The sequence below is a fragment of the Leopardus geoffroyi genome, chromosome C1 (assembly GCF_018350155.1).
Source record: "Leopardus geoffroyi isolate Oge1 chromosome C1, O.geoffroyi_Oge1_pat1.0, whole genome shotgun sequence".
Lineage (NCBI taxonomy): Eukaryota > Metazoa > Chordata > Mammalia > Carnivora > Felidae > Leopardus > Leopardus geoffroyi.
Window position 1 is genome coordinate 37,204,978 of NC_059328.1, and position 27,613 is coordinate 37,232,590.

The following is a 27,613-nucleotide window of genomic DNA, read 5'->3' on the forward strand; positions in this document are numbered from 1 at the left end:
CATTTTTTCATGTGTCGTTTGGCCATCTGGATGTCTTCCTTGGAGAATGGTCTATTTATGTCTTTTGCCCATTTCTTCACTGGATTATTTGTTTTTTTGGGTGTTGAGTTTGATAAGTTCTTTATAGATTTTGGATGCTAACCCTTTATATGATATGTCATTTGCAAATATCTTCTCCCAATCTGTCGGTTGCCTTTTAGTTTTGCTGATTGTTTCCTTTGCTGTGCAGAAGCTTTTTATTTTGTTGAGGTCCCAGTAGTTCATTTTTGCTTTTGTTGCCCTTGCCTCCGGAGATGTGTTGAGTAAGAAGTTGCTGCAGCCAAGATCCAAGAAGTTTTTGCCTGCTTTCTCCTCAAGGATTTTGATGGCTTTCTGTCTTACATTTAGGTCTTTCATCCATTTTGAGTTTATTTTTGTGTATGGTATAAGAAAGCGGTCCAGGTTCATTCTTCTGCATGTCGCTGTCCAGTTTTCCCAGCACCACTTGCTGAAGAGACTGTCTTTATTCCACTGGATATTCTTTCCTGCTTTATCAAAGATTAGTTGGCCATACGTTTGTGGGTCCATTTCTGAGTTCTCTATTCTGTTCCATTGATCTGAGTGTCTGTTCTTGTGCCAGTACCATACTGTCTTGATGATTACAGCTTTGTAATACACCTTGAAGTCCGAGATTGTGATGCCTCCTGCTTTGGTTTTCTTTTTCAAGATTGCTTTGGTATTCAGGGTCTTTTCTGCTTCCATACAAATTTTAGGATTATTTGTTCTAGCTCTGTGAAGAATGCTAGTGTTACTTTGATAGGGATTGCATTGAATATGTAGATTTCTTTGGGTAGTATTGACATTTTAACAGTACTTGTTCTTCCTATCCGGGAGCATGGAATCTTTTTCCATTTCTTTGTGTCTTCTTCAATTTATTTCATAAGCTTTCTCTAGTTTTCAGTGTATAGATTTTTTCACCTCTTTGGGTAGATGTATTCCTAGGTATTTTATGTTTTTTTTGTGCAACTGTAAATGGGATCGATTCCTTGATTTCTCTTTCTGTTGCTTCATTGTTGGTGTATAGGAATGCAACCGATTTCTGTGCGTTGACTTTATATCCTTCAACTTTGCTGAATTCATAAATCAGTTCTAGCAGTTTTTTGGTGGAATCTTTAGGGTTTTCCATATAGAGTATCACGTCATCTGCGAAGAGTGAAAATTTGACCTCCTCCTGGCCGATTTGGATGCTGTTTATTTCTTTGTGTTGTCTGATTGCAGAGGCTAAGACTTCCAATACTGTGTTGAGTAACAGTGGTGAGAGTGGACATCCCTGTCTTGTTCCTGACCTAAGGGGGAAACCTCTCAGTTTTTTCCCATTGAAGATGATATTAACATTGGGTCTTTCATATATGGCTCTTATGATCCTGAGTTATGATCCTTCTATCCCCACTTTCTTGTTGGTTTTTATCAAGAAACGATGCTGTATTTTGTCAAATGTTTTCTTTGCATCTACCAAGACGATCATATGGTTCTTGTCCTTTCTTTTATTGATGTGATGAATCACATTGATTGTTTTGCAGTTATTGAATCAGCCCTGCATCCCAGGTATAAATCCCACTTGGTCGTGGTGAATAATTTTTTTTAAAAAATTTTAAATGTTTTTTATTTATTTTTGAGACAGAGAGACAGAGCATGAGCAGGGGAGGAGAAAAGAGAGAGGGAGACACAGAATCCGAAGCAGGCTCCAGGCTCTGAGCTGTCAGCACAGAGCCCGACGTGGGGCTTGAACTCACAAACCAAGAGATCATGACCTGAGCTGAAGTCAGACGCTTAACCGACTAAGCCACCCAGGCACCCCAATAATTATTTTAATGTATTGTTGGATCTGGTTGGCTAATATCTTGTTGAGGATTTTTGCATCCATGTTCATCAGAGAAATTGGTCTATAGTTCTCCTTTTTAGTGGGGTCTCTGTCTGGTTTTGGAATCAAGGTAATGCTGGCTTCATGGAAAGAGTTTGGAAGTTTTCCTTCCATTTCTATTTTTTGGAACAGCTTTAAGAGAATAGGTGTTAACTCTTCCTTAAATGTTTGGTAGAATTCCCCTGGAAAGCCATCTGGCTCTGGACTCTTGTTTTTTGGCAGATTTTTGATTACTAATTCGATTTCCTTACTGGTTATGGGTCTGTTCAAATTTTCTATTTCTTCCTGTTTCAGTTTTGGTAGTGTATATATTTCTAGGAATTTGTCCATTTCTTCAAGCTTGCCCATTTTATTGGTGTATAATTGCTCATAATATTCTCTTATTATTGTTTTTATTTCTGCTGTGTTGGCTGTGATCTCTCCTCTTTCATTCTTGATTTCATTTATGTGGGTCCTTTCCTTTTTCTTCTTGATCAAACTGGCTAGTGGTTTATCAATTTTGTTAATTCTTTCAAAGAACCAGCTTCTGGTTTTCATTGATCTGTTCTACTGGTTTTTTGTTGTTGTTGTTTGTTTCGATAGCATTAACTTCTGCTCTAATCTTTATTATTTCCTGACTTCTGCTGGGTTTCAGTTTTATTTGCTGTTCTTTTTCCAGCTCTTTAAGGTGTAGGATTAGGTTGTGTATCTGAGACCTTTCTTCCTTCTTTAGGAAGGCCTGGATTGCTATATACTTTCCTCTTATGACTGCCTTTGCTGCATCCCAGAGGTTTGGAGTTGTGGTGTTATCATTTTCATTGACTTCCATATAGTTTTTAATTTCCTCCTAACTTCTTGGTTAGCCCATTCATTCTTTAGTAGGATGTTCTTCAGTCTCCCAAGTATTTGTTACCTTTCCAAATTTTTTCTTATGGTTGATTTCGAGTTTCATAGCGTTGTGGTCTGAAAATATGCACGGTATGATCTAGATATTTTTGTACTTGTTGAGGGCTGATTTGTGTCCCAGTATGTGGTCTATTCTGGAGAATATTCCATGTGCGCTGGAGGAGAATGTATATTCTGCTGCTTTAGGATTAAATGTTGTAAATATATCTGGTAAGTCCATCTGGTCCAGTGTGTCATTCAAAGCCGTTGTTTCCTTGTTGATTTTCTGATTAAATGATCTGTCCATTGTTGTAAGTGGGGTGATGAAGTCCCCTACTATTATGGTATTATTATCAATGAGTTTCTTTATTTTTGTGATAAAGTGATTTATATATTTGGGTGCTTGCACATTTGGAGCATAAATGTTTACAATTGTTAGGTCTTCTTGGTGGATAGACCCCTTGATTATGATATAATGTCCTTCTTCATCTCTTGTTACAGTCTTTATTTTAAACTCTAGATAGTCTTTATTTTAAACTCTAGATAGATAAGTATGGCTACTCTGGCTTTCTTTTGTTGACCATTAGCATGATAGATGGTTTTCCATCCCCTTACTTTCAATCTGAAGGTGTCTTTAGGTCTAAAGTGGGTCTCCTGTAAACAGCATATAGATGGATCTTGTTTTCTTATCCATTCTGTTACCCTGTGTCTTTTGATTGGAGCATATAGTCCATTGACTTTTAGAGTGAGTACTGAAAGACATGAATTTATTGCCATTATGCTGCTTGTAGGGTTGGGGGTTTCTGGTGGTGTTCTCTGGTCCTTTCTAGTCTTTGTTGCTTTTGGTATGTATGTATGTATGTATGTATGTATGTATGTATGTATGTGTGTATTTTTCATCTTTTCTCCTGTCAGAGAGTCCCCCTTAAAATTTCTTGGAAGACTGGTTTAGTGGTCATGAACTCCTTTAATTTTTGTTTGTCTGGGAAACTTTTGATCTCTCCTTCTATTTTTTTGAATGACAGCTATGCTGGGTAAAGAATTCTTGGCTGCGTATTTTTCTGATTCAGCACATTGAATATATCCTGCCACTCCTTTCTGGCCTGCCAAGTTTTTGTGGATAGGTCTGCTGCAAACCTGATCTGTTTTCCCTTGTAGGTTAGGGACTTTTTTTCCCTTGCTGCTTTCATGATTCTCTCCTTGCCTGAGTATTTTGTGAATTTGACTATGATATGCCTCGTTGATGGTTGGTTTTTGTTGAATCTAATGGGGGTCCTCTGTGCTTCCTGGATTTTGATGTCTGTATCTTTCCTCAGGTTAGGAAAGTTTTCCTCTATGATTTGCTCACATAACCCTTCTACCCCTTTTTTTCTCACTTCATCTTCTGGGACCCCTATGATTCTGATGTTGTTCCTTTTAAATGAGTCACTGATTTAATTCTTAAATCATGCTCTTTTGCCTTAGTCTCCTTCTTTTTTCTGCTTCATTATTCTCCATAAATGTGTCCTCTATATTGCTGATTCTCTGTTCTGCCTCATCTATCCTTGCTGCCGTGGCATCCATTCAAAATTGCAGCTCAGTTATATCATTCTCTTAATTTCATCCTGACTAGCTTTTACTTCTCTTAGCTCCGCAGAAAGGGATTCTAATCTATTTTTGACTCCAGCTAGTTCTTGTTATTGTGATTCTAAATTCTGGTTCAGACATCTTGCTTGTGTCTGTGTTGGTTAAGTCCTGGCTGTCATTTCTTCGTGCTTTTTCTTTTGGGGTGAATTCCTTCATTTCATCATTTTGAAATGAGAAAAGGAATTAATGAGTGAAATAAAATAAAATAAATTAAATTAAAATAAAAAATTAAAATTAAAAGATTTCAAACAACACACACACACACACACACACACACGTAATCAAATAAATGAAGGTAGATCCTAGGTGTGTTTTGGTCTGGGTCTTGAAAGGGGCTTGACAGATTAGAGAAAAAAGGGGAAAGAAAAAGGAAATTGTTTGAAAATTTGAAAAAATGAATACACTGAAATAGAATAAAGGAAATGATGGAAGTAAAATAGAATTTGAAAAAATTTACACAAAAGTAAAAATATAGTAGACAAAAATTAAAGAAAAATATTATTAAAAAAATTGAAAATAAAAATAATTTTTCTCTTTCTGTATTCAAGAAAAAGAAAGAAATGAAAAAGAGAAAAAAATAAGATTGAATAGATGGACCAGTGAACAGACTGAAATATGATTGAAATTACTTCGTTTTCCCCTAGAAGTTATGCTATGAAGCGCTTTATAGTCCATAAACTAAGCAGGCAGAGAGACTTGTGTTCCTGAAGACAGAGGTTGGCCCAGTTGGGTGGGGCTTACTGTAATGGCTCCATTCTCCACTAGATGGCGCTGCTTAGCTTACTGTGGTAGATTGTTGCAGTGCTTGTAGGTGTGTGTGCGCACGTGCATGTACGGGAGCAGTGGAAATGGCATCATCTAGCTACTCAGTCTCTATTATCAGAACTCTGTTCTCCCTGATCAGCAATAGTGCAACCATCCTTTGTCTTTGGCTTCCGTCCACTCCCTGCTTTTACACTGTTCGTGACCAAGCCCTAGGCAGCACCTCCCTCCTGAGTTTTATCTCAGATGTGGCTGTTTTGCCGACCCCTTATTTCTGAGGGACCGTGGCTTTGACCTGTTCTGCCCCTCTGTGGGACGGTTTCACTGAGTAATGGCTGGGTGCCGGCTGCACCCAGGAACATTTGCAGAACTGTGCTGCTGTTGATGCCCAGAGACTGCAGCTGGGTGCCAGCCCACCCCAGAAAAAGTTCATGCGATTGTGTCACAGCAGTGTTTCAGAGATTATGGCAAATGACAACATGCGTCTGGTACCAGGCTTCACCCCCAACCACCTTGTTCCAGCACCAGCGAATGTGGTTGTTCTCCCAGGTCCACTGGAACCTTTGCCTGTGGGGGGCCACACAGCCTCTACCAGATGTCCTTCCAGCAGGGGAACTGCCTCTCTCTGTGTGGCCTGAAGACCCCCGGACTTCAGGGGATTTGCCCTTCCCACCAGAGCACCTCCAGGTATTGAGCTGCGGAGCCTCAGACTCTGCACTCCCCCTGTTTATAGAGTCTTAATGGAATTTAAACCCTCTCCTTTCTCCTTTTCTCCCTTTTTAGTTTAGTCCCTGTGGATGTTTCCACTTTTCCACTTTCTCTTCAGCTGCTTTTGGGGGGTGTGCTTTTCCCATATTTTCCCCACCCCCGTCTCCATCCTCTCTCCATACATGCAAACAGCTGCCTGCCATCTGCAGCTTCTTTCTCCCCTAGTTCATCTCTCCGCACCATGTACCTGCTGAGTTCTGGGGTTCAGGTTGTGCAGATTGTTGTGTTAATCCTCAAATCAGTTTTCTAGGTGTGCAGTGTGGTTTAGTGTTGATCTGGCTGTATTTCATGGATGCGAGACACAACAAAAACTTCCATGCTGTTCTGCCATCTTGGCTCCTCCTGCTATTATTGTTTCTAATCCCTAAAACAACTATATATGGAAGGGATGATCATTTCCATTTTCCAGATGGGAAAACTGGCCCAGAGAGTAAGTTACTTGCCTGAGGCCATGGAGTTAGTAAATGGCATACCAGGTCTGCTGTTTCCAAAAGATTGGTGCCTCTCCCTCAGCAGGCCCAGGACAAATGTCTGTTGAATGAACTTGTTGAATGAAGTCAAGGAGGGGTCCTCCTCCCTCCCAGCCATCCTACTGCTCCAAGTCAACACCACACAGGGTTGAGTGCAGATCCCCAGCTCAAGGAGGAAGTCACCCTGCTCCCTGCCTCCCCCACTGGATTCTGTCACTGCCCAGTGTCTCCCATGATGCCTTCCTCTCTCTATCTCTCTTTTCTTTCTGAAGCTGGCCCCAATATTTCTAAAAAGGAGAAAGCTTCAACTTTTTATCTTTACAGGAAAAGCTGGGTTCTTTCCTACTGGATGTTTCCTGCCAGTGACTCTTCTTTGCTATCCACACAAAACACTTCACTTCCAGTCACCAAATGTGGGGAGGTTTTTCTCCACACCAAGCAATCGTCTGGACACCAGTGGGGTGCCCTACAATTGTAGTCAATTCTAACACTATCTTCCTGGAAATAGTGTTTGATCCCACAGGTTAAGGGCTCCGTCTTACAAGTGCCCCCACCTCCCCTGACACTGGTCACAAGTTCAGTTTGTCACCTGTGCTTCTGACCAGTTGGCTATATATGGATCAAAAATTCCAGTGAAATCCTCCTTGCATTCGATTAGTTTGCTAGAGTGGCTCACAGACTCAGGAAAACAGTTTAATTAGGTTTATTGGTACATTATAAAAGGATATGATGAAGGATGCAGACAAACATCCAGATGAAAAGATACATAGGGTCCTGAGCACAGGAGTTTTTGTTTTCCTGGTGTGGATGTGTTTGCCCACCTGAAAGCTCTCTGAACTCTGTACTATTGGGATTTTAGTGAGGGTTTATCTTTAGCGAGGCATCTTAATGATAAATCATTAAGTCCATTTGTAGCCCTTTGCCCTTCTTAAGAGAATGGGAGGTACGGTTGAAAATTCCAAGGTTCTAATTATGGCTTTGTTTTTCTGGTGATTAGCCCTCATCTAGGAGCTATCCAGGATACACCCAGAGTTGCCTTGTTGGAATGAAAGACACTTCCATCGCCCAGGAAATTATAAGGATTTCAGGAGCCCTGTGTTCAAAACCAGGGTCAAAGACAAATATTAGAACAAAAGATGCTCTTAGAGTTCTTAGGTTTTACAAGAGTTTTAGGAGCTCTGTGCCAGGAACCAAGGGAAGATATATATATCTTTATATGTGCGTGTGTGTGTGTGTGTGTGTGTGTGTGTGTGTGTGTATGTTTACATATTTATATGTCTGTATATAACATATATATTTCTAAAATACATTTATATATAAATTTGTATATAAATTTATATATATAACATATATATTTCTAACATATATATATGTTATTATATATTACAATACCACATCTTCTTTCCATTCAAATCTGGGATTGGGATTGGAACCAGATGCTTGAGGTTAGTATCTGGGACACTGGACAGCTGGATCCTGACCACTGGCCTCTGGCCTTGTCAATTATCCTGGTCTTGCTGCTGCTAGTCCTGCATCCAGGTGTTCCTGAATAGCCCCTGCCCTAGTATAAGCCTCCACCGTCTCTTGTCAGCCCTCCCCACTGATCTCCCACCCTCCACACCTTTCCACCTCTTCTCACTGATCCCCACATCATAGCCACAGTGGGCCTCACTGCCAATGCCTCACTTCCCTCCAAGCCTTCCAGCACTCCCATGGCCTCTATAGGGTAAAGCTCCAATTCCTCCAAATTCTGCAATGTTTGGCATGGTCTGGGCCTGGCCTGCTTCTCTAGGGTCTTCCTTCAGTCTACCCCATCCTCACACCTAGTACCCCAGCTATCCCCCACCTCTGTGGTCTTGGCTACCCACATTACTTCCTCTGCTAGGGAATGCTTGTTTATCTTTCCAGACTCAGGTCTAGTGACCCTTCCCTGGGAAGGCTTCCATGACCTCTCTTTCCACCCCAGCTAAAACAAATTCCTCCTCTCCTCCTCGTGTTCCAGCACCAAAAACACGTGACTGCCCTAATTCTGTGTCTCTCCCATTGACCCCAAGCACCATGTCTGAGATAGCTGTGTCCCCAGCCCTCAGCACTGGGTCCAGCACATAGTAGTACCTTAATGGGTGTCTGTTGAATGTATGAACATGATCTCAGATGGCTTCACTGCTCAGGTCCGTGGCTTTTAGTTCCTGCTGCTCCAATCTCCTCTGAGGTTTTGGGAAAACTGTACCAAGTGGCATGAAGAAAGAGCTGGCTTCATTGTCCTTGCTAGTCAGGTTGCCCCTTCCTCCAGGTACCCTTCCACAGGTAGGACATATCCCCCACCACAACCCACCATGGCCAGAGGGAGAGCCTATCTTTGAGTTGTGCTTTGAGGAACATTCCCTTCTCCCTTCTCCCCAGCCACTTCCCTCTCCAGAAGTCTGCCCATGGTCTTTACAAAGTCTCTGTGTAGCTCCTGGCCTCCACATTATCCATTCCCTGTTGTCGCTTATCAGGAGAGAGGGCACGGGAGAAGGTAAGGCTAGAGATGGGAGAGAGTGAAAGTGGACAGGTTGAGTAATATGCGTGTGTTCTGGGACTTCCATTCTCTCAGGGAAGAGGCAACAATGACTAAGCAGAAGTAATTCCTTCTCTTCTGGACTTGCTGCAGGGAAGAAGGTGAACAATTTACTGTCAGGAGCTGAGCCTCTCCCAAGGGAGGGTCCTCAGAGGCAATGGGAGCTGGGGGGCCCTGGGATTTTTTCTTTTTTTTGTTTCCTTTTGGCAGAAACTGATTCACATTTTCTGCCCTTGTCTTGTCCTCCTCCCACTCACAGACATGTTTGCAATACACAGGTCTGATTGTTTTATTATTAGACACTAACTGCTGTAGAGGGATTAATTTTTCAATATATCTATACTGATTTTAGCTGCCTGGTTTAGTTTGAGAGTTTTGATCACTGGAGGAACCATTGCCCACTTCTGGGTGTGTCCAGAGGAGACCTGGTCAGTCCCAAAGTCCATTCCAGATGCTCATTTCCATTTATGAAAAGTGTTGTACCCTCTCTTGTAGCAATGCTCCTTTGAGCATCATGCATTTTACAGACTTTTCAGAGTGTAAGCAAGCATGTGCCCACCCTGGAAACTGAAACCCTGAATGGTTCCAGTTATAGTAGGTTACTCATTCACCTGCATAGTCCAACGCCCAGGGGCAGAGGGCAGTGAGTGTGCTTCTGAGGCACACTGGCAGTCAGGCAAACTGGTTCCCCAAAGTCCTCTAGCCTCTCAGGTCATCCTGCTCTTTTACTCAAATAGAATCATCTGAGACCCATTTCCACCATGGTGGGGAAACTAGTGTGACCCTCACAATCAATATTTTCAGAGATTCTCAGGAACTTGTGTTTCTCTTGGTCACCTTTTGGTCTTTGTGGTGGTTTTAAGCATGTCTGCCAATTCTCTAATACTCTTCCTATCAAGAAGCTGAGTCTAGGGGCACCCGGGTGGCTCAGTTGATTAAGTGTCCAGCTCTTGATTTCTGCTCAGGTCATGATCTCACATTTCTTGAGTTCAAGCTGTGCATCAGACTCTGCACTGACAGTGCGGAGCCTGCTTGGGACTCTGTCGCTCTCCTTCTCTCTCTGCCCCTCCTGCTCGCTCTCTCTTTCTCAACAAACAAACAAACTTAAAAAAAAAAAAAAAAAGCTGAGTCTAATCCCCTCCACTTGAGTGTGGGCCAACCTCTGTGATCTGCTTTTAATAAACAGAGTGAGGCAGAAGTGATGCTACCCGATTCCCGAGTCAAAATCATACAAGGTGATAGAGCTTCTGTCAAGCTCTCTCTCTGGCCACTTGCTTTTGGAACTCAGCTGTCGTTCCATGAGGGAGCCCAGGCCACATGGAGAAGCCATGTGTATGTTTCTGGCTAACAGCCTCAGCTGACATCCCAGGTGACCTGTGGGTGACATGCAAGTGAGGGAAACTTTGGGAAGACCCCAGCCTCAGCGCCAGCTGGCCACATCCACCATATGTCCTGGCAAGACCATGCTCTTTCTTGGTGCTTGGTTGCATACACACCGTTGCCTCTCCTTCTTCATCTTGACAAAGCATCACTAATGCAAGGCTAGCGTCTGTAGTAGGTGAGACTGACAATTTGGGGCCACAGAGGGGAGCTGCAGGAAAGACCAAGACAGATGAGAACATAAATTTGAATGTTACACTTAAACTTCAGTGCAAGTTCACAGGCGCTCCACACCACAGCGGATTCTTGGTGGTCCTGTCCACCTTTCAGCCGAAGCTCTCTCCTGTCATCTCTGGCCTTTCTTTCTTCTTCTGCCCTCAGTCTTCCTGTACCTCTTCAGCTGCAGTAATTCTGGTTTTCACATGGGGAACCATCCAACAGTTGGATTCCTAGTCCATAAATGTAAGGCTGCAAGAAATGAAATGTTCTGTCTCCACATTTAAGGTTTTCTTCTTCCGACACCCTCCCTACAGGCACCAGAAACATGTTTCTGTCACTACAGGGTTTCCTAATTTCTTCTGCCAGGTGTATGTCAAGTTCTAGTAGTCACTGCAATTGTGGGGAGTATGGTGCTTGGGGTGCCTGATCTTGGGGGCATACCCTGAGCTGTACATGCTGCTGTCTCACCCATATTGCCAACTCATGAGGGTGGCTGCCATGTCTTCCCTCATTTTCAACCACCAGCCTCTCCAGGTCCACCTCCCTCCCAGTCGCCCCTGCACCCTACCTGAGTGCACGGAAACCTCATTTGCTCCCATGCAGTGAGGTTAAGAGCTGTGAGCCTAGAGGCACCATGCCACCCCCTTCTTTGCCACTTTTCCAAAGCCACTACTCAGCTTTGCTGTGTTCCTGGGCTTGCCCCAGGTGTTACACGTGTCTCTTATCTCCACAGAGTTCTCACATATGCGATGCAAAGACCTTTCTCAGGGACTTGTCAGTGTCTCATCTCTTCTTCATCCCAGCCTTTCCTCTCTCCCTGCTGCCCCACTTGAGTTCAGTTCTGGTCTCACCTGCAGGAATGTGGCCCTGACTGAGCATGTACTTCTCCAGATCTACTATACGTTATAGAGTTGATGCTCCAAATCCTTCAGGGCTTAGGCTTTTGAAGTTCAAAGCCTAGGTTTTTGGAATTCAAGGTCTCAGCATTTGAATCCCCAAATCAAGAACTTAACTCTGATTGCAAAGAGCCTAGGCCTACCTAGCTGCCTGGGTGGGGACCGGAAGGGGCAGGGAAAGAGGCACACAGATAGCAGAACCCTGGGTAGGAAACTTCTCACAGAACAACTTAAACTCTCCCCATGCAGCTCACATCTAACCTATGGGCAGGGCATTTCATCAAAAGTGCCCTCTTAGGGCCATTCTCCAACCAGAAGAACATTTTTTTACCCTAAGAACAGATCTACCTTCTTCCTTCCTAAGCCAATTGGCCCAGATTGCAGATGCCTTTTAAAAATAACACTTTTCTCTTTCCTGTTATATAATTTTGGGCGCCTGTTATATAATTATAAAACTGAGCTGTGGTGTGTAACCAGAGCTGTGGTGGAGGCCAGCACTGGGGTACGTTGGGGCAGAGAGCAGGGAGTATCCAGTTGCAAGTGTAGGCCATGGAGGGCTTCATGGAGGAAGTGACATTTGAGCTTGTGAGAGCATTCCAGGCAGAGGCAACAGCATGAACAGAACTGCACAGCTTGTCCTGGGCATAAGGAGCAGGAGATAAGGAGGGAACAGCAGGTGAGGAGGGGACATTGGGTAACCTGCAGGAATCTGCTTGTACCAGGGCCTGGGTGGCAAAGGATTTGACTTCCATCCTGAGGGTGAGAGGTGTGATCCCATTGGTAGCTTCTAGACTGAGTAGTGCCATGATTCAAATAGTTTTCTCTTTGTTCCCTCTTGTGGTATTTGCTCATTCTGTTCTCGCCTGAAGTGCCCGGTGCCATTCTCTTCCTTGTATGGGGAGGATTTCTGGCTTCACTCAGCCCTGTACACTATCTCCTCCCCTATTACTCCTGAACCCTATGTCTCATGGCACCTTCATTACAGCCATCCTGAACTTGTGATGTCCTTTTCATCTTTCACTTTTCTACCACCTTTGTTCTTGCTGTTCCCTCCACCTGAAGTGCCCTTCCCACACTCCTTTCTGGGTGGCTACCTCTTACACAGACTTCGGCTCTGTAGCCACTTCTCCAAATCACATCTGGGCCCCTTCCCACAGATGTTTCTGATCTGTGACTTCTCTCATGTTTCCAAGGAGGAACCAGCCTAACCCTTGGCCTGTGGACTCAGCTCCCAGCCCAGATTTCTTGGGCAAGATGGCTGCATTGTTTCTTGGAATGGCTTCCTTTGGTAGAAGAAGCAGGGAGATTGGTGGGCAGCCTTCCAAAGTTCCAGAAGACTCTGGAAGAGAGTCAGAGGAGACTCTGTTTCTGACCTAGTATACAATGGGATTAGCAGGCAAATAATTAGCTAGAAATGAGAGTGTGGTGCCAGGGAAAGGAGCCAAACATTATTCTGGGTTCTCTAGGCCTGCCTCTGGCTTCAGAGTCAGAAGATCTGTGTCTAAGCCAGCACCGGGACCAATTTGCCAGGCAACCCTGATGAGTCCCTCTTCCTCTACTGAGCCTCAATTTCCTTATCCATCTGAAAGGTCACACTAGATGATCTATCTCTGGTGTCATCTTAACAAATATTCCCAAGCACCATGCTGGGTCTGCTGCCCCCATTCCTGCCCTCTGGAGCCCACAGTTCAGAGCAGGGAAATCATGGCAAAGTGGAGAGGCTGGGCTTTGTGGTCAGACTGACCTGGCCAAGTCCTGGCTGAGACATCTTGGGCAACTGTCTTGCTCTCTCTTAACCTCAGTCCTCCCTTCAGTAAAATAGGGATGGTAATTCCTGCTTATGGACAGTGTGTTATAAGGGTTAAAGGAAAAATAAAAGCAACATACCTAAAGATCTAGGTGCTCCTGGCGCTATTTCAGGGGTTACGATTCTCAAGAGAGGCCTGCGGGGGCTCTCAGGATGGAGGTGTTCACTCTGGCTGGGTGGCAGGGACTGGGGAAGGCCCCAGGCGGGGTCTTGAAGGATGAACAGTCCCTGAGGAGGAACCAGTCGGGGTACTGTGGGCAGGTGCTCAGAGCCCATTATCACTGACACTGGGCTAAGCTCTCTATCCAGGGCTGCCATAGGCCTCATAGACTCTGTGCACCTCCGCTCCAGGCAGGTTCTGTTATCCTTTATCTGCCTTCAATATGGTGTGCCCCAGCTCATGCTCTATTCTATGTCCTTTCTCTGAGACTGTCCCTGAGCTTCTCTGGGTGGCCACCATTTCCTATTCATGTCTTCTACTCAGGGTAACCTCCCTTCTGCCTGAACCTGGCTTCTGCCCTGAGAAGGATCCAGCATCCTTTTTGATCCCCTGAGAACCTCACCTTCATCCCTTCAGCCCACCCCACTCTCTTGCACCTTCTCCATCTTGGAGTGGTCAATTCTGTACTGTAGTTTTCGTGTCTTCCTGCCTGCTTGGGACCTGGGTCCATCTCTTATCCCCGTGCCCTGCATTTTCAACCTTGTTCTCTCCCAGCATTAAAAAAAATCCTCCCTTCAGCATTAAAAGAATCCTCCCTTCAACATTAAAAAATGCTCCGGTCTCTCCACCTTTAAAGTAAAGCACTTTGGTGCTCCTCTCCTTTTTTGAGCCCTGCTCAGTTGATCCGTGACCCTCACTGCCTACATTCTTTACTCCCCACTCACTCCTCCATCCACTGTTCTGTTTCTGGCCCCAGAGTTGTTCCTCTGCCATGGCTTTGGCCCAGGTCACCAGAGTACACCCCTACCCATTCCTGCTCAAACCAGCAGGACTTTTCTCTGAGCCCAGCCCTTTTTCTAAATCTGCTCAGCTCCCCCTCAGCAAGCCTGAGGGCCAGGAAATGTTTCCTGATCACAGTAAAGGGAGCCATTCCCAGGGCAGGGCTGTAGGCTGCACAAAGAGACGAAGGTACTTAGCCAGCTCTCAGAGATTTTGGACACTGTCCTAACCCTAAATTCTGCCTAATTGCTTGAGCTGTCACAGGGCAGGTGCAGGACCCACAGGATAGCCAGGTAACTTGATCACTTGCCCTGACCTGTACCTGCCCCAGCCCATCAATTGTCCCCAGAGAATGGGCCATCAAAAGGCCTGCTTTGTTCAAGTGGAGCCCTGTTCTCTGAGCTAGGGAGAAAGGAGTTTCTGTGGGCATTGAATCAGCCCCTCTTCCTCTCCCTCACTGACTATAACCCTAGCCTTGCTCACTTACTTCAGAGTGATGGGGAGTTTACCATCTCAAAGCTCAGGTGTGCCTGCCTGGCAGGCTGATTGTATAATGGGCCTGGCATGGTAAGTGTTCTGTAACTGTGAGCTCCTGTTCTCCTGTCCTTTTCCTATCTCCAGGCTGCAAGGCATGTCCAGGAATCCCACCCCACCCCCCAATTGAGTCTAATACCAAGCCTCTTATAAGTATTTTTTAAATATTTTATTTTTAAGTAATCTCTACCCCCAATGTGGATCCAACTCACAACGTTGAGAGCAGAAGTCATATGCTCCACCAACTGAGCCAGACAGGTGCCCCTAAGCCTCTTACATTTTTGATGCGCCCCAATGGTTGGGTCAGTCCTTCCTGTGCTCAGGAGAATCCCAATAAAAGGCCCATGAAATTGACCGGAACACCTTCTATCTTTGCATGTGCAAATTAAGCATCTAATCTGCACAGGAACCCTCAACTGGAATAGGAGGTATGTTTTGGAGGAGGAGTAGGGAATGTCTGGAGCACTGCTTTTTTGCATTTACATAACAAGTGCTTTGTTTTTACTTAAATGGTATTTCTGAAGGACACTAGGTGGGAGCCTCTTGTAGGTTATTGAAGGTTGGGGGTCAAAGTCAGGAAAGTGCCCTCAGTACCATTTGCAGACTTCCCCAGCCTCCCTGCCTCAGCTGGGTGCAAAAGTTCCCCTTCCTCTGTCCATTTTGTTTTGTGCTTTCTATTTTCTATTTCTATTGAAGATTGCATTCCCCATTTTTTCTGTATTTCTTGCTTTCTTTTGGATTGACTAAACATTTTCTCTCCATTTTCTACCATGTTTAAAAGTTGTTGAAATATATTCTTTTTTTTTAAATGTTTATTTCTTTTTGAGAGAGAGAGAGTGTGTGTGTGTGAGTGGGAGAGGGGCAGAAAGAGAGGGAGAGAAAGGGAGGGAGAATGGGGGTGGGGCAGAGAGAGAGCCCAATGTGGGGCTCGAACTCAGGAACCCTAAGACCATGACCTGAACCGAAGTTGGATGCCCAACCAACTGAGCCACCCAGGTGCCCCATAAAAGTTGTTGAAATATATCCTTAAGTGGCTACCTAGAAACTTTAGCATATCAAACTTTACATATCAAAGTTTAAAGTTAAAGTAAAATTAATACTTTATCTCCTTCTGAATAATCCAAGGACCTTTGGACACTTTAATCCTTCCTCCTCTATCTTTTATTATTACTATCATTTTATTTGGTAATCTCTCTCTCTCTCTCTCTCTCTCTCTCTCTCTCTCTTTTTAACATTCCATGAGACACTATTGCTGTTGTTTTATACAGTGTCTTTTTATATTTACCCATTGATTTGCCACTTTCTCTACTTTCTACTGCAACTCAGACTTCCCATCTGGGATCTACTTTCCTTAGTTTTCAGGTATATTCTCTTTTTTATCTGAAAATGTCTTTATTTCCTCTTCATTTTTGAAAGATAGTTTCTCTGGGTATTCACATCTAGGTTGATGGTTATTCTCTCTTACACTTTGCAGAACTGCAAAGACAGAAGGTAATTAGCAATAAAGGAAGGAAATTAGACTAATGACTTTCTTTTCAATAGCAACAATAAAGCACAGAAGATGGAGAATACTGTCTTCAGACTCACTGTGATGTGTTGAGATGTGGGTTTTTTTCTTCATCTATCCCACTTAGAATTTATTAAAATTCTTGATTCTAAGGATTATGTCTTTCATTAGTTCTTAAAGTTCCTCCTTGTTATTTACTCAAATGGTCTCTCTTCCATGCCATTTCTTCTAATTCTAGAATTCTCCCAGCTGCATTCAGACTCATCCATGATTTGGGACTAGGTATGTTCTCTTTTTTGGGTGTCAGACTCTTTCAGATAAAATGTCTTAGAGCAAGGTGGGACCTTGTCCAACCCTCCCATTGAACACATGGGCAGATTGAAGACTTGAGAAGGAACATACTTACTCAGGATTATACGGCAAGTCCATGGCAGAGATTGACCTGGAATTCAGCTTCCCAGCCCAGTAGACTGTCCAGCACACCCCAAATCCATTATTCCAGGGACCTGGTCCTGTACTCTCAGTCAAAGGCCCTCAGGCCACTCCAGAGGCAGAATCCTGGCTTGTCTTGCTGCGTAGTGCCTGAATGGAACATGGCCGGCTTCCAGGCCTCCTGATCCTACCCTACACTGCCAACATTCCATAGCTTGAGCTGTCTCCCTCAACTTGTACATGCTTGGGCCTAAACACCAGCCAGGGTGGCTGGCATTGTTCTGAAGCAAGTCTATCTCAGTGGGACAAGCAGTTCCAAAGACAAAGCTAGAGGTTGTCTCACCCATTCTCCTTTCATTGATTATACCCATCCAAAAACAATTGGAAGAATTTTAAGCTTAAATTTACTGAGCACTCAGTGTGGGAATTGTGTGTTTTATACACTTTATCTCCTTTAATCCTCTGAACAATCTTATGAGGTATATACTGTTACAACCTCTGTTCTATAGGATTAGCAACCAGAGAGCTGGAGAGGTTAAGAGACTTACTCAGGGTTGGATGTGTGCCTCATGCCACTCAGAAACCCTAGGTGAGAAGGTTCCTGGCTGTCCCAGGCAGCTTGTTTATCTGAGGAGGAGGTGGTGGAAGCCAGGCAAGGCTTAGATGGGGAGTGGCCTGAATGCCAGGGTAAGGGTTTGGCTTTTTCCTGGCTCCCCCAGCCAGGCCCCTGAGGGCAGAAACTATTGGAAGTTTATATCTAGGAAATACCAAGTGGGGTAGAGCTGAACAGGGCATGAGGGGAGGGATGTAAGGGTCCGTATACCAGAGGCCACACCCATGTGGAAATACACCCTTTTACCTGGGTTCCTCCAGTGGGGAACAGAAGCCCTGTTTCTCTGAGCTTACACTGCCAACTCATCTATCAGTCCCCCAGGGGGACCAATCAGGGAACATACTGAGTCATCATCTCTGGTGAGAGAGTTTTAAAAAAGGGACAACAGGTCCAAAATGGAGTCATTTGTGCTGAGCCAACATCACCAAACTGAGATTTAATGCCTGATTTAATTCAGTTTCAACCTCTCCCAGGAGTGGAATCTTAAACTAGTCAATCTGGAATCACCTGGCCAGCACTAATGAGGTAATCTTCCGGAGAGACCCCTGCTGTCTCCTAAAGGAAAGTGGCCTTGCCAGAAACAGCCCGCTCTTTGCTCATAACTTCCTTGTCCTGCCCCCTTCTACTTATAAAAGTCTTCCATTTTGTACAGCTCCTTGGGGCTCCTTTCCATCTGCTAAATGGTTTGCTGCCCCATTCAAATCAGTTTTTGCTCAAATAAACTCTCTTAACATTTTTCATATGCCTCAGTTTATCTTTTAGCAAGAGAGAGGGGAAGAAGAAGAAAGAAGAGAAAGGGAAGGAGAGAGGCAAGGACAAAGGTCCTTTAAGAATGTCAGATAGAGTTTCCCCTGATGTGCCAAATACACGTCTTCTCCCTGTGGGTTCTGCAGCGATTGAGAAATACCTGTATCATTTTTTCTTGGTACCTGGGAAACAGGGTATTCACATGGGGGTTGCTAAGCTTCACGATTCTTCAGACTCAGAGTCTACTGCACTAATCTGTGCAATAAGCTGATGTTAGCACAGGGGCGCCTGGCTGGCTCAGTTGATTAAGTATCTGACTTTGACTCAGGTCATAATTTCACGCTCCATGGGTTTGAGCCCTGTGTTGGGCTCTGTGTTGACAGCTCAGAGCCTGGAGCTTGCTTCAGATTCTGTGTCTCCCTCTCTCTCTGACCCTCCCCCATTCATGCTCTGTCTCTCTCTCTCTCAAAAATAAATAAAACACAAAAAATTTTTAAAAAGATGGCATCAGCACAACATGTAGCATCCACATGTAAACCCCACCCCCTGCCTTCTGACCGCTGTCACTCCAGCACCCTCCATCCACACAGAGTCATATCACCATGAGTCATATAGCCATATGGCTTAGCTTGGGTTTCCCCAAAGTGTAGGACTTGCAGGAAAGGCTCATTTGCAGGTAGCTGATCCCAGAAAATAGGAGGGGCCTGCCTGGGACAAGTAAACAGGGGAGGAGACAAAGCTGATCTAACTTGTGTTATTGAACTGGTTGCCACTGGAGGTAACCAGCTCAGTCCTGCTAGGGGAGCCTCTGAGGAACTGTATAGAATGCACCTCAAAATTGTCCAGGGCATGGGAGAGGAGACTATTTACTCACTAGCTCCCGTACTTCATTGGTCAAAGCTTGCCTCAGAGGTGGTAGTTCTCTGGCCCTACTAGCAGCAGGGCAGTCCTGGGGCAGAAACAAGAGACGTGAAGTGAGGTAAGGTGCCAACAGGTTACACCTGCATGCCAACTGGCTGCTGCAGAAATGATCAGAGCCAAAAGGTGGGAACAGAGGATGTAAAATGGGACAAAAATTCTGCCAGGGCCAATGTACTATAGTTTGTATGCTGGAGAGCATAGAGCGTTGCAGGGCTCTCAGGATCCTCACCACAGCCCCAATACCCCCTAGACACCATCTGATCCACTGACATGGGACAAATTGAGGCACTGAGAGCAGCAGGGTTTCACCAGAGGTCACCCACTGAGCCCCAAGACTTGAAACCAAAACCTGTATTTCCTGACTCCTCACTCCTCCAAATGTCTTAATGTTACTGGGCTTATATAGAAGTGATCTTCTCAGGGAAAGGGGCTGTCACCTGGCAGGCAGGGAAACACCTGAATTCTGGACCTCAGCTCCTGGGAATACAGGGAGAAATCTGTTTTTGGCAGAACGGTGTTAGAATGTGAACTCTCTGTTTTGTCTATCACCTTATTTCAGGTATCCAAGATAATATCTGGCTTATGGTAGGCACTCAATATATATGTGTTGATGAATGAATGAGTGATTTGATGGCTGATAGAAACATGGTGCCACCTTGCGCTCCTGCCCTCTTATACGCAAGTAGAAGCAGTCTCCGCTTTGATGTGTATCTTCATGAGCACTGACATGTCTTTGTTCACTTATTGTAACTCAGGTCTGCTGAGTTTTGAACATTCTGTTCCCTCACCTCCTTTTCTCCTCCCATTTGCCATGACTGCACCTGTCCTTCCCAGGCACATATCTCTCAGTAACTTCCATCAGATTGTTACACAGTTCACAGTGTTACCTGCAACCTAAAGCACTACACCATTCCAGCTGGAAGGGCTGGGCTCTGGTATCCCCCAAAGGGCAGGGATTTTGAGACAAAGGCCCTTAGTTAGCAGTCCTCATGGCAAAGCTCCTCTTGTGATCAGAAGCACATTGGAAGAAGTCCCCTATACTCTCTAGAGCCTCAGCTCAGGACAGAGGCTGCAGAGAAACCAACTTCCCTCCTGCCCCCTGCTCCATCTATACCCTCCACACTCCCCTCCCCTACATCCCATGCTTTTAGGACCAGCATCCTGTTAATAAACAAAATTCAGCTGAGTCCATTTGAAGATGTAATTTGCTTTATTAAATGATTTATGTGGAGAGCCTGGGTGGCTCAGTTGGTTAAGTGTCTGACTCTTGATTTCTGCTCAGGCCATGAATGATCTCACAATTTGTGAGTTCAGGCCCCACACTATCAGTGTGGAGCCTGGTTGGGATTCTCTCTCTCTCTCCCTTTCTCCCTGCCCATTCCCTGCCCACGTGATCATGCTTTCTCAAAATAAATAAATAAACTTAAACAAATTAAGATAAATGATTCATGAATCAGGCAGCATCCCATCCAGCAAGCAGAGGGTAGCTCCAATGAGCTGCAGGAAAGGAAAAGTTTTTAAAGACAGAGAGAAGGCACACACACAAAAAATGGTTAGCAAGGAATGCATTGTTTAGGCAAGGTGGCCCTCCTAAGGGGGAAAGGGTCCCTGAGAGGGTTGCCTCTAGGAAATCCCAATGCAGCTGACTAAAGGTTACATTTCTGAGGGGGTTGGAAACTGCAGTTAGGTTAGGTATTAAATCTTAGTTTACTGACATGGGACCCTAACTTAAGTGGCTCCATTATGATCCTGTGGTTTTCGTTTTAACTCAGCCAATTCTCAGCTCAGTACTCAGCCAAAGCAAGTCAGGATTGCTCATGAGCAAATACAAATCTAGGTGGAAGGAGGCAGGCAGATCATAAAAAGTCAGGAAGTCCCAGATGCCAGGACAGGGAACCATCTTCCTTGCTTCCCCTCCCCAACTCTGGACTCGCTTTGGGAAATGACTGTAGCAATGAAAAATATCCTAACATGTTCACTGAACTCACAGTGGGTCCAGAGCATTGCCAGGCTCTCAGTGTCCTCACCCCAACTCTGTGTAGAAGGCTGTGTAACCAGGAGAGACAGATGTGGGCAAGCAGAGAGGATGGGGATATGTCGAGAGCATTGGGCTTTTTTAAAGCTCTCCAGGTGATTCCGATGTGCAGCCAAGATGGAGAAAGAGTGTTTTAGACACAACTCTTTTCCTGAATGTAATCTGACCTCACCTGTCCCCTGTCAAGGAGTTTTATACTCGCCACTCCCTCAGTTGGCCTGACATCCCTGGGAAATTGAGGTAGAGGTCAGGTTGAGGTTGGTGGTGAGTTTTGGTCCCCCTATCAAACAGCAGCTGCTGGGACCTGCCCACAGGGGGTGCCAACAGCACCATCCAGAAGAGCGCCAGTAGGGCATTTCCCATATATTTTGCACTGGCCAGTTAACCTTTACTCTCCTTCTCCTCCCCACATCCCCTACCATAGCAGCCAATCCTTGCAGCATCCATTCAACAAACAAGTATTTATTAAGTGCCACTTTGTGCTGGTGCTGGGGAAGCAGAGAGGAGCCTCCCTTGAAGGTTTAAGGAGTGGCTGGTAGCAGGGTGGTGCAGTGAGCGCACATTGCCAGTGTTCTCTCAACTTCCACAAAACTCAGCACCTACTGAACCCTCAAGGTAGTCCATTCTTTCATTTATACACCTGATCATGCATTCACTGAATGCTTATGGCTTGTCTGTCCCGGCTCAGCCAAGCAAAGTGAGGGAAGAGACAAGCTCGGTCTTCAGGCTTGCAGCAGAATGGGAAGATTTCAGGAGAAGCCAAGCCCCAGCTGCTGCAAAGGAGAAAGTGAAGAAATCAGGGAAGAGCTGCAGGCTAAGTTGGCAGATTTAGAAGACTGGCTCTAACTGGTGTTTCTGAGGTAGAGGACAGGTAAGGAAGGAAGGGCTATTGGGGAGCATTTGGATAAAGGCAGAGTCTCATTGTTTCCGTCTCCTTAACATGTGCATGCTTGGATAGAGGGTTCTCACCACATTTTTCCTTACAGCTAAAGTTTTCTACTGGGCCCTCGAGGGCCAGTGGGTGGAAGTTCCAGGGAGGCATATTTTGACTTCCAAGAATCACACTGCCAAGGCATCTGGAAGCATAGCTGGTAGGGTCAGGAGTTGACTACTGCCCAGTCTCCATGTGGTGGCCACATGATGGCTTGTCTTTGGCTCTAGAAGTGTGAGTGGTTGCTAGATTTCAGCCAGGGAGTAGAGAGTGATAAATTGGCCCATGTTTGTGGCAGGACAAGGTATATAGGACCTCTGAGGCCTAGGAAACATCCATCCTGCTGGTCTTCTCTCTGACTTCCTCTTCCTGATTGCGAACCCGGACTCCAGGCTCCTCCTACCCCAGTCCAGCTCAGAACCACTGCACATACACAGAGGGAGAAATCTTCCTAGAACACACCTTTGACTACACATTTTCCTGTTTCAGCCCCATTCAATAGCTACCTCTATGAGGCTCCAGTATGCTATTTCTTCCCCTTCGTTCAGCCCAAAAACCTGGGAATGGTATTCTCCAGCCTTTAGGTTTCCATTGTTGCTAGTCTCTGGCTGCCACTTTATACCTTGTTTGATTTCTTAACATTGCCTACCCCTCTGAAAGGAGCCTGATGCAAGTCTCTTCATCTGAAACATCTGCACGGGGATACTGAGTATTCCAACCCTAGAGTGGAGGGAGAAACAGCAGACTCTCCACATGCAAGTCTGGGGCCTGGGACAAGCTTGTTCTTCAACAGAACCCTGGCCTGGGGAACTGAGAGTTGCCATTGTCTTACTGTGAGACCTTGGACAATTCCCTGCTCCTCTCTGGTCCTAAGAGACTTGGTCCATCAATCCAGGAGTAATTAGATTTCATGACCTTCCTCATTGCCCTCGAAGTGTAATACTCTATGGTCTTAAGTGTCAAGTTTGTACTGGGATCTTGGGAGTAGAGTTGGCCTTTTTCTGACCTAGGATCTCCCTTCTGGGGCTAGAACCTTGTCCCTGAAGATCCCTCACAAAAAAAAAAAAAAAAAAGACTCAAAGCATTATGAGCCTGGCATGAATGCAAGGCCTCCCAGAGGTCCATCCTGAAGAAGACAGTGAAGCTTTCTTGTGAGAAAGCACAAGCAAGCTGAACCTTAGTTTCATTATCTGGCAAATGCATATAAAGAGTGAGTAACTATGACCTCCTTGTTTTGGTTAAATGAGATAGTGTATAGAAAATTCCCAAAACATACAAAGTGCTTGTGTGAAAAGGAAGTCATTATTATGCTGATGATTATACCCAGAATTGCCTTTTGTTTTCTCCTCCAAGAAGCCAAGGAGGTATACACATTGCCTGGTTTCTCTTCAGCTGAGTTTTGGGAGGAGTCAGCCAGGCTGTCTCTCTGTTGCCTGTGACTTCTGGGGCTGCTGTCTCTGCCCTTTGGAGCTCAGCCCAGCCTGTGCTGCTGTTGGCCGTAGGGTGTGGCTGGGGGTGGGGGCTGGCAGGGTGCCATGTGCGCAGTATAAGGGAACCCCAGGGTTGCAGGAAGGAGGCCAGAGCCTTGGTGACTGTAGCTGTAGCCATGCTTTCCGTCTTGCTCTCCTTGAATCTCTCCCACCTGGGCCTGTGGGCATCTGGATTGATCTTGGTCTTAGGCTTCCTCAAGCTCATTCGTCTGCTGCTGCGGAGGCAGATGCTGGCCAGGGCTATGGATAGTTTCCCAGGACCCCCCACCCACTGGCTCTTCGGGCATGCCCTCGAGGTACGTGGGGCGACGGGTTGGAAAAAGGAAACAGCCTCCTTTCCTTCAGAGAATACAGCCTAACCCCCCAGCGGCTATGGAGGGAGCCCCTATGCTTGGGCAGGGGGTTAATGTCCTTGGAGCCACGGTTTCCATTCAGCTTCCCCACTGACTCCTCCTGTCACCTCTGCCTTCTGACCCAGCCTTGGGAGTGGGAACACTTCAGTGTTGGAACCCAAATAGGCCACAGACTCCTCATCATTCTCAGGCTCAAGATTCTGGTAAAACTCTGCTAAGGGCTCAGTGATAGCATTGGGGAAAACCACCTACAAAGTCCAGAAGAAGTAGGCTATCTTGTTTAGAGCTTAAGCACCATCCTCTTTGTTCTGTGCAGTGTAAAGATTTCCATTTTTAAGAAATTAAAAGTGAAAGCAGAGATGAGTCTGTTGCTTCTAGAGAGCATCTCCTGGAGCAATCCTGGAGAGACCCCTCTACCCTGGAGCATCTAAGTGATTGGCGCACCCAAAGATGGGGTTCTTTCTGTCATGTCTGTGGGCTAACTTGGAGCCATGGCATCTTCCTGGGTCCAAATCCTGGCTTGTCCTCCCCAGTTACCTCAGGGTGCTGGGGACCACCTTAGCACCTATTGTTAGGAACATCCCCTGCCTTCATCGGATTGAGACCAGAGTTTTCTGAACATAGGGCAAGGGACACCTGCATTGGAATCAACTGGGAGAAGCAGATTCCTTGGTCCCCAGTCTCTGGAGAGCCTAATTAGCATATTTGAACTGGTGGTCTGAATTTATTTAATTTTATTTTTTTATTATTATTTTTTCCATTTTTAATTTTCTTAATATGAAATTTATTGTCAAATTGGTTTCCATACAATACCCAGTGCTCATCCCAAAAGGTGCCCTCTTCAATACCCATCACCCACTCTTCCCTCCCTCCCACCCCCCATCTACCCTCAGTTTGTTCTCAGTTTTTAAGAGTCTCTTATGCTTTGGCTCTCTCCCTCTCTAACCTCTTTTTTTTTTTTTTCCTTCCCCTCCCCCATGGACTTCTGTTAAGTTTCTCAGGATCCACATAAGAGTGAACACATATGGTATCTGTCTTTCTCTGTATGACTTATTTCACTTAGCATAACACTCTCCAGTTCCGTCCACGTTGCTACAAAAGGCCATATTTCATTCTTTGTCATTGCCACGTAGTATTCCATTGTGTATATAAACCACAATTTCTTTATCCATTCGTCAGTTGATGGACATTTAGGCTCTTTCCATAATTTGGCTATTGTTGAGAGTGCTGCTATAAACACTGGGGTACAAGTGCCTCTATGCCTCAGCACTCCTGTATCCCTTGAGTAAATTCCTAGCAGTGCTATTGCTGGGTCATAGGGTAGGTCTATTTTTAATTTTTTGAGGAACCTCCACACTGTTTTCCAGAACGGCTGTACCAGTTTGCATTCCCACGAACAGTGCAGGAGGGTTCCCATTTCTCCACATCCTCTCCAGGATCTCTACTGGCGTGAGGTGATATCTGAGTGTGGTTTTGATTTGTACTTCCCTGATGAAGAGCGACGTTGAGCATCTTTTCATGTGCTTGTTGGCCATCTGGATGTCTTCTTTAGAGAAGTGTCTATTCATGTTTTCTGCCCATTTCTTCACTGGATTATTTGTTTTTCAGATGTGGAGTTTGGTGAGCTCTTTATAGATTTTGGATACTAGCCCTTTGTCTGATATGCCATTTGCAAATATCTTTTCCCATTCCGTTGGTTGCCTTTTAGTTTGGGTGATTGTTTCCTTTGCTGTGCAGAAGCTTTTTATCTTCATGAGGTCCCAATAGTTCATTTTTGCTTTTAATTCCCTTGCCTTTGGGGTTGTGTCAAGTAAGACATTGCTACGGCTGAGGTCAGAGAGATTTTTTCCTGCTTTCTCCTCTAGGGTTTTGATGGTTTCCTGTCTCACATTCAGGTCCTTTATCCATTTTGAGTTTGTTTTTGTAAATGGTGTAAGAAAGTGGTCTAGTTTCATCCTTCTGCATGTTGCTGTCCAGTTCTCCCAGCACCATTTGTTAAAGAGACTGTCTTTTTTCCATTGGATGTTCTTTCCTGCTTTGTCAAAGATTAGTTGGCCATACTTTTGTGGATCTAGTTCTGGGGTTTCTATTCTATTCCATTGGTATATGTGTCTGTTTTTGTGCCAATACCATGATATCTTGATGATTACAGCTTTGTAGTAGAGGCTAAAGTCTGGGATTGTGATGCCTCCTGCTTTGGTCTTCTTCAAAATTACTTTGGCTATTCGGGGCCTTTTGTGGTTCCATACAAATTTTAGGATTGTTTGTTCTAGCTTCCAGAAGAATGCTGGTGCAATTTTGATTGGGATTGCATTGAATGTGTAGATAGCTTTGGGTAGTATTGACATTTTGACAATATTTATTCTTCCAACCCATGAGCATGGAATGTTTTTCCATTTCTTTATATCTTCTTCAATTTCCTTCATAAGCTTTCTATAGTTTTCAGCATACAGATCTTGTACATCTTTGGTTAGATTTATTCCTAGGTATTTTATGCTTCTTGGTGCAATTGTGAATGGGATCAGTTTCTTTATTTGTCTTTCTGTTGCTTCATTATTAGTGTATAAGAATGCAACTGATTTCTGTACATTGATTTTGTATCCTGCGACTTGGTGAATTCATGTATCAGTTCTAGCAGACTTTTGGTGGAGTCTACCGGATTTTCCATGTATAATATCATGTCATCTGCAAAAAGTGAAAGCTTAACTTCATCTTTGCCAATTTTGATGCCTATTTATTTATCTTAATTAAACTTTTTTTTCACCAGGTTTATCCATGTTGTTGAATATGGCAGAATTTCCTTCATTAAGTTAAATTTAAAAAAAAGAAGTGTAGTTCCCATCTTTTACCATATGAAGTTATTACAGTATTATTGAGTATATTCCCTATGCTGTACTTTTCATTCCATGACTTACTTTTTTTATAACTGAAGTTTGTACCTCTTAATGCCCCTCACCTATTTTGCTCATCCCTTCACTCCTCTTCCCTTTGGAAACCATTATTTTTTTCTCTATTGTTATGAGTTAATTTCTCTTTTTGTTGCCATTTGTTTGTTTTGTTTTTTAGATTCCAAATGGTGAAATCATATGGTATGTGTTTATCTCTTTCTGACTCATTTCACTTAGCATAATACTTTCTAAGTCCATCCATATTGTCATGAATGGCAAGATTTCATTCTTTTTTATGGCTGAGTAATATTCCATTATATATATATATATATATATACATATATCTTCATATATATATATATATATATATATATATATATATATATATATATCTTCTTTTTCCATTCATCTATTAATGGACACTTGGGTTGCTTCTATGTCCTGGCCATTGTAAATAATGCTGCAATAAACATTGCATCTTTTTGAATTAGTGTTTTCGTTTTCCTTTGGTAAATATCCAGAAGTGCAATTACTAAATTGTACAGTACTTCTATTTTTATTTTTTTAAGGAATCTCCAAGCTGTTTTCCATAGTGACTGTACCAACATACATTCCCACTAACAGTGCATGAGGGATCCCTTTTCTCTACATCCTTGCCAAGAGTTACTATTTCCTCTCTTTTGACATTAGCCATTCTGAGAGGTGTGAGGTGATTTCTCATTGTGATTTTGATTTGCATTTCCCTGATGAGGAGTGTTGTTGAACATCATTTCATGTGTCTGTTGGCCATCTGTATGTCTTCTTTGGAAAAATGTCTGCACAGGTCCTCTGCCCATTTTTAAATTGGATTGTAGTCTGTTTGTTGGTTGGTTTTGTTGTAGTTGTTGTCGATATGTAGGAATTTATATATTTAGGAGAAGAGGCTGAATTTAAAAGCCTCTCCAAGTGTTTGTTGTTGTGCATCCAGGTT

General features: G+C 44.3%; 1 protein-coding gene across 5 annotated transcripts in view; it reads left to right on the forward strand.

Moving 5' to 3' along the window:
- Positions 1–27,613, forward strand: part of LOC123597830 (cytochrome P450 4B1) — a 61,393-nt gene that overhangs the window by 18,362 nt on the left and 15,418 nt on the right. For 3 of the 5 annotated variants that reach the window (XM_045477245.1, XM_045477243.1, XM_045477242.1), the window contains exon 1: positions 23,475–23,698. The exons of 1 other annotated variant lie outside the window; for it this stretch is intronic. In XM_045477245.1, coding sequence (XP_045333201.1) covers positions 23,519–23,698 — 180 coding nt within the window. In that variant the 5' untranslated portion in view covers positions 23,475–23,518. Of the gene's footprint in view, positions 1–23,474; positions 23,699–27,613 lie in introns of those variants that run through there. One more of the 5 variants, XM_045477240.1, reaches the window with a different exon arrangement.